Raw genomic sequence first — 7650 nt, forward strand, 5'->3', positions numbered from 1 at the left:
ATCGGTATTTCTTTCTTTATTTCAAGTATAAAATTAAGGGGACGAGACGGAACTAAACCAATTCTCTGTGTGTGTGTGTTTCAGCTGTGTGAAAGCCAGAGGGTGGTGATTCTGGACCTGGCTACGGAGCCGCGGCGCGTGGAGATCGTAAACCTCCAGCCTTTCGAGGACGACGAAAGCCGAGAGCAAGATCTGACGAGCTCGCCGACAAACACCACCACTGAAAACAGGTGTGTGTGTGTGTGTGTGTGTGTGCTCCCTTCAACTTTCTCTGGCTCGTGACTCCATTTAAGGTCCCAAAACTTTTATGTCCCCCCCCCCCCCAACTATGAGTGATGGCAACCGAAAAACAGCCCAAAAGACTGTGATAGGCAGAGACACCTGTCAGTCAAGGCAAACAAAACACGCTCCAAGCCACATTTCAATTTGCACGAAGTGAGAAACTAAAGCTAAAGGGAACTGCAGAGTTGGTGAAAACTCTCTGTGGATTTGTCAATGCAAACCCACCCGTTGACATTACACATAGTCATTTGATCCGGTGTCAGTATGAAAAATATTGATTAGTCCAGCTTTTAGCCTGAATGTGCCCCTAATGGAACGCTGATTTTCAAAATAGAAGCGGTGAAATCAATTACCGAGACCAATCTTAGTCTCGAGAGCCCGAAACTAGTGTTCATGAGTGAAATTAAGTGTGTGAAACAAGGGAAAAGGGATCCCCAGGATTCCGGGTTTTTTGTTTTTGCACCAGTCAAGAGTGTGACCCCTTCCGCTTCCGCCGAATTGCAGCTTCCAGACTCCCGAGCCCGAGACGCCGAGCCCGGAGCCGCGGGAGGAGGAGCCGGACGTGCCGCGGCGAACCAGCGGAGAGGAGGGGCTGGAGAACAGCGTGGACTCGTCCGACCGGCTCACGGCGGACGACAAGAAACACAACAACAACAACAACATGTTGGCTTGTAAGTGACGACTGCCCCCATCGCCGCCGCACAACGTGACCCGCTAAACTAAGGCTGATGCAGATATTTTTGAGACAACATTTCTTTACAGATAATACGATTGGACAGTTAAATTAATAATTTTTTACAGTTCGGTTTGTAGCTAGTCAACACTTCACGTTGGTTGGCTTCTGCGGAGGACTCCAAACCTCTAAAATCCAGGCTGCAGCACTGCACATACTCTATCGGTCTGGATATGGTTGATACTATTGACTGTATATAAAGATAGACGACGTGACAGCTCCCCCAAATGTGAAGCCAAAACGTCTCCATCGCCCCCCTCTGGTGACTGGCTGCAGTGTAAGGTCATAAGGTCATAAGCCCCGCCCACCTTCATGACGGGACACTAAAAAAACAAACAAAAAAAAAATCAAAGTACACGTCAAATACATTTTTCCCCAAAGATGGTTTCTGTCATTTCAGGTCGTTCTTATCACGCTGATCTTTGTTCAAGTGTTAATTTGTTATTTGATGCTATAAAAACGGGGTGAGACGTCACGATTGACAGCTGTGATTGGCTGCAGTGTGCTTGCACCACTGACGCAGACTGACGGACTCCAAATGACGTCACCAGCGCAAGACAACAGCCGCCGTATTCCGGGGAGAGTTTGGCTTCACCTTTGTACAGGGGGGGAAGGAAGTGGAGACGCGTCGGCCATCTTTATATACAGTCTGTGGATTGATACCAACATGTTTAGACTATTTTAGGCCTAGAAAAAGAAAAAGAAGAAAATACATAAATTAAAAAAAGAAAAACAACTATCTCCATGGATTTTCAGGGATTTCCTCTCCAGAATGATCTCTCTGACTCAGTGGACACACTACCGCTTCTAAGTGAAGAATAATTTGAAGAGTTAAATGAATGAATTGGAATCCAGCCTTTAGAGGTGTTGGTAGGTGTATGTTTGGATTCTCTGTTTCCAGGCTTTATGCTAAGCTAGGCTAACTAAGCCGTGACTCCAGCTCGGCACTGAGCACTCTCAAGTGGAAAGTGAATCCCAAAACTATTCACTGAACTCTTGAGACAAATCAGACTTGTCAGTAGAACCTTCCGGGACGTTTGGACTCTTTGCATTTGTCTTGGCTGTGTGAGTTAAGCCCAGACTCACTGTCTTACCGAGATCTTTTCGCATTTAAAAGGACATTTGCGTAACGTCAGTGTTCCCACAATACTTAATGCAAATCGAATTCATTTAAAAGAAAGTCGTTTGTGGAATATTTGTGAGCAGTTGCTTCCACTTTTAGAATAAGAGACGCTTGGTCAAGACTGGAAAACGAAGATAATACATAATTAAAAACAAGATAGTGTGCGCCTATGACTGAAAAACATCATTATGACACTGCTGAAGTCTTTCATTCACACACATAATAACATGAAGCTACAAACAATGACGACACGACGCGACATGATGACCACAGACTACCTTCTACCTTCCGCCTGACCTCAGATCAGCCCTACACCAGGCTGTACAGTGTGTTGCCGGTCCCTGTTGTCCTCATAGAGCAAACGGACAGCACACTCCAGTGGATAAATGAAGGAACTGCACCGTTTGCACGAGGAACGACAAGGCAGACATTCAGTGATTATTGTTTTTAGCCTTTGATTTCAGTTCTGCAAGAAGACGTGAATGAATGATCAAAGTCGAGTTTGGCTTAGATTTGCAAAAGAGCGCAGATACGTTCAGATACGTCTCAAGGTTTTGAGAATGAGACGAGGCAGAATTGTGAACGTAATGGTGAGACACACTTTTGGCAGGCTGTTGAGAGCACAGCAAGGCTCAGTGGATTTGCATTGAATTTGAATTTTAGTGGCATCCTGTTTAGACCACCATCTCAGAGCATCAGGACATTTTCCGGTGGGCCCCGTCAGCTTTCTCATTGGTCAAGAACAGTGGTTCCCAACCTTTTTTCTTAAGGGGACCCCTGTGTTACCATCAGGGGAATACCACATTCAATTAGAAAAAAGGGGGGGGAAATATCTTCATGTATATTTCATTATATTCATTGCATAAACAACAATAAGAGCACCGAACAATTAACTACATTTAACCTAAATAGTGAACTTGCAGGAAGTTGTGTAAAACAGTTTCCTGTGGATATTGCAACGTATCAGACGATGTTTCGTTGTATTTTTAGGAAGACAATTCTATGTCCGTATCATGATTTTCTTTTAATTTCACTGTCACGCGTACATTTTAATAGTCCAAGCAGCCTGGCTTTATAATAAATAAATAAAGACATAAACTTCTGAAATAACCCTTAAAAAAAGTCATCTTCCTCACAGAGTTTATTGAAATGCATAACAATACGAAGTGTGAAAAGACTACTACTGTGTTTTCGTACAATTTTAAAGGTATTTGTACTTATATTGTATGTAATTATATTGTACAAATGTTGTACTTTTTTTTTCTGCTCTACATTTCTTTGGCAACTTTAGAGACATTGTGAACTTTGGTTTGACACAAAATAAGTGGTTCGTTTATAAGTTTCGATGCATTGCTAGAGATTAAACGGTTTAACAAGTAGTTAATATTAGCCACCTTCCCCAGCTACAACATTTAAATGCTGTTCACACAGTATTGCGTCAGTAACAATAATCCAGGACTTTTACACTGTTGTAATGCTATTTTTACTTAAGCAAATGATCCGAGGACGTCTTCCACCGCTGCTTAAAGACATGATGTCTCTGTACCTTCAACGTAGTCCGGCAGTCGAATAACGTCCAGATTAATAGCAATGGTCTGACAACCACAAGTAGTCCCTTGTTTTCATTTATGCAGACCAAACCCCAACATAGCGGGAGGTACAGAGCGCTGCATGAATGAGTCCGAAAACCTGGAAACGAGTGAGTTAGCGCTAGTTTGTACACTTCCGGTTCCCTCGTCTGGAAGTCAACAGGTTTTTGGTTAGATAATAAACACAAGCTTAAGAGATTTTAACGTTTTGTTCTACGACATTAAACACGTCAGTAGATACCCCCCACTCCTGAATGTTGAAGGTTTTTACGTGTCTTAAAAAAAGGCGGTTGCTAATGAGCGGCTAAATGAGGCTACAGGGGTTGTCGCAGACATTAAATGTCTTCACACCAAACACGGAGAGTCATCTACTCACTAGTGCCGCCTTTACAGCCTCCTTGTGTTTATACTCTGTTTCTATCTGTCTATATATATCTATATCTATCTATAGTCTCTTCAAAGTGAAGCTCAGCGGTGGTGATGCTGAAGTCATGCAACCGTGGTGTAGCTTGTTTATAGCCTAACGTTAGCTTTTTACTTCTGGTGATTCCATTTACGCTTCAAAAACCATAAAAGTGTTGTGTGTGTTCATTAGTGAAGATTATCTCGGCGAACAAAACGTGTGAGTATCATAAACTTTTGTTTTGCCACAGAGCTTATTTTCTGCAATAATCCAAAATCCCGTGGAAAAATCCTATTGGTTTTTTAGTCGAGGGAACCAAGAGATGCTAACTTACTACAAAAAATACCTCATCCCTGCAACACTCTGTGAGAGGATGAAAGCGCTGAATGTTTGTGCTCGGGTAATAGTGCTTTGCTCATAAGCTTCCACAGCTGGGTAAAAGTGAAAAATAACCTCACCAGTGTGATTTGTCCTCGTCACTGTGGGCTCCCTCTCATTCCCATTCTCCCTCTCTTCTTCTTCTCCTCCCTGCAGCACAGACGTTCACCTTGGTGAGCAGCGACACGTGAGCGACGCCGGACCCGACGTGCCCACCGGCGTCCCTTAAAAGCCCAAATGTAGCCAGCACCGAGCATGCTCCATGGCTTCCTGCGTTTACAACAGAACTACTTTGATACTACTGTTAGGTGCCCACAAGGACGCCCGAGACTGGGAGGAGGACAGCCCTGTTAACAGGCTGGGGCCGCCGTCACATCCAGACAGACAGAGAGAGAGAGAGAGAGAGAGAGAGGCAGATGGACTGTATCTTTAGCTCCTGTAAGATCTGCCCACATCTCCCTGAGCAAAACGTCATGTCCGTGGAGCCATATTTGTCCCAAAACATGTCTGCATGAAAATAAGATTGTGAAATGGTTTAGTCCTAAAAAAAAAAGTTACACACGATGGTCTGTTTCAGCTGAAACGTTGCCCCGAAAGGTTGTTTTGGAGTCTGAAGAGTTCACATAAGATGAATCAGTGTTGATGTTAAAATTACAACAGGCCCCTTTTTCTGGGTTCTAAATGAGTGTCAGCTGATTTCTGAAGCTACTTGAGCTATATGATCCCTCCAGTCACGAAACTGTTGAAAACAGTTTGATAGTTTAATAAGGAGGTGTGTGTGTGTGTGTGTGTTGTACCTGGCCGGTGCTATGTCTGTCGCAGCTGAACTTATTTAAAAAAAAAAAAAAAAAAACACACTCAGCTGCTGTTTGGCAGGAGCACCCTCACAATAACACAAATGAACTCCCGGTGGCGGCCCAGCACGAACCTTTTAAAGCCCCCCGCAACCCAGGTCCGAACTTAAAGGAGATACGTTTGCGTAAGTACCACCCCACCCCCACCTCACCCAAGGCCTCACCACGTAGCAGCCACATGCGGGTCCGGAACAAGACGCTCCATTTCTGGGTCTCGTCCTCAAGGGTTCAGCGTGCTTCAAACGAACCGGTCTGGTACGACATGCCACCTGGTAGATGTCTGAAGGTGTTTTATGGTCTTCTGTCCCACTGCCCCTCCCATCTGCGTGTTGAATTGGACGAATGGAGACAACATGGTGTCAATCTTCCTCTTATCTTTCTTTTTTTTTTTTTTTTTTTGTTGCTGTTGTTAATTGGCCGTACTTTCAGAGCTATAAATATATAGATTTAAACCATTTCACAATCTTAACTTGTTTTGGGGGGGGGGGGGTGACATAGCTCCATAGATTATGCGTTGCCTAATACATGCACATACATCAATATACAGAACTTTTTTGATACCTGACTAAGTATTAAAGTCATCTTAACATTATAATTATTAGAGTATTCTACTGATCTGGAGGAGGAGGAGATATTAGCTGTTGCTGAGTGGCTGCAGGCGAGCGCGCAGCTGTATATAGGAGCACTTGAGAAGTCTCGCCGCAGACGGGCTAAGCACCAAAACTCAACACACATGCAGTGCTTTACTTTAACCCCAAAGTGACCGCCGATGCTCTTGGATTTTAACCCGCTCTGATTTGTGATTTTTTTGGGGGATTTTTTGATCTTGATGTTGATTTGAGACCAGAAAGGCTCCTTCGTCGCTCTATTTTCACATCTTTTGCACCTGCAACTGTGACAGATTGTCCGTTCATTGGATATACATATATAAATATATATAAAAAAAGTATATATATATGAACATATAGCAGATTTTTTACTTCAACAAGGTGCCACTTCATGCTGCTGTTTGTTTTTTCTCTCCTTTTATTTTAAGTATTTTAACAGAAGTTGTGATTATTTATGTTGAGCAAACAGTCGGAACCTCCTGAAGTCTGTTGATGCCAAAACACAGTATGTGAATGTTTTGGGGTTTTTTTGGATTTCCAGTCTGCTTTTTCATTGTGTCTCTTTTTGTGTTTTTTGTTTGTTTGTTTCTTTGGTTTACATTACTTAGAAGATATTCAAGCAAAGAGGCCGAGGACGTGACACAGATTGGACATTTTTTCTTGCGTTTGAATCCGTCGTAGGTGGTGAAGAATTGGAGGAATAGCACATTGTACGAAGCAATAAGTAAGGACTTTGGAGCTCCAGGACATTAAAGAGAATTAAAAGAGATGTATAAACTGTAAAAAAAAACTAAAACAAAAAAAAATAGAAATAAAACAAGATAGCGTAATTTATGTACACACTGAAAAAAAGAAGAGCGAATATTATAACTATAAGAGGTTATTATTAATATTATTAGGGTTAATATGCAAAAGGTTCATACCCCATCTGTTTTATATCATGTGAAATAAATGTTGATGTTCTTAAAACATGCTAGTTCTCTGATCTTTCTTTTTGTGTATCTGACATGCTTGGAAAAAACTGAATGCAAGTGACCCCACATCACAGGTTATGGACCCGAGCTGTGTTCCACCAAAGAGGGATTTTCTTTTTTGTTTTTTTTAAATACCTGAAGAGATGAAGGTATCCAATATTTTACAAAAGAAAAAAAGAGAGAAAAGTCCAAAAATATCATCTTCATTTCCTGTAACTGATTTTTTTTTTTTTTTCTTCCTTTCTAGAACCTCTTACCATTTGGTGACTGCTCAGATTTATTTTGAGGTCCCTTGGAAGGCCCATACCCCCAGTTTGGGAACCCATGGACTAAACATCCGACACTAAGTCAGCACGTACTGAGGATCAAATCCAAAATACAGGCTACACGGTACGGGCCGTGATTAACATGAATATGAAAAGGTCCCATTTACCAGAAAAAGAAAAAAGAATGAGGTATTTGTATATCCAAACAGAGGATACAGGACTGAGGTCATGTAAGTGCCACCACTGCACCTGCACCTTCCATTACACTGACCGAAAGGCCAACAACACGGTTACGATGACGAATGTGATGGAACATGGCTGAAACGATGAATCAATGACCAGAATAGTCGCATATTCATTTCCCGGCAATGACTAACCAATGAATTGACTTGACTCCAATCAAAAGGCTCCGTAAAAGAGTTCGTTAAGTGGACCTTGAA

General features: G+C 42.3%; 1 protein-coding gene across 1 annotated transcript in view; it reads left to right on the forward strand.

Annotated features, from left to right (window-relative positions):
• The window catches only part of LOC139305193 (pleckstrin homology domain-containing family A member 5-like), a 176108-nt gene extending 171067 nt beyond the window's left edge, over positions 1 to 5041 (forward strand). Inside the window, exons 30-32 of the mRNA XM_070929141.1 lie at positions 85 to 230; positions 787 to 953; positions 4665 to 5041. Coding sequence (XP_070785242.1) covers positions 85 to 230; positions 787 to 953; positions 4665 to 4699 — 348 coding nt within the window. The 3' untranslated portion in view covers positions 4700 to 5041. The remainder of the gene's footprint in view (positions 1 to 84; positions 231 to 786; positions 954 to 4664) is intronic.
• Positions 5042 to 7650: the final 2609 nt, after the last annotated feature.

Source organism: Enoplosus armatus, chromosome 22 (assembly GCF_043641665.1).
Source record: "Enoplosus armatus isolate fEnoArm2 chromosome 22, fEnoArm2.hap1, whole genome shotgun sequence".
NCBI lineage: Eukaryota > Metazoa > Chordata > Actinopteri > Centrarchiformes > Enoplosidae > Enoplosus > Enoplosus armatus.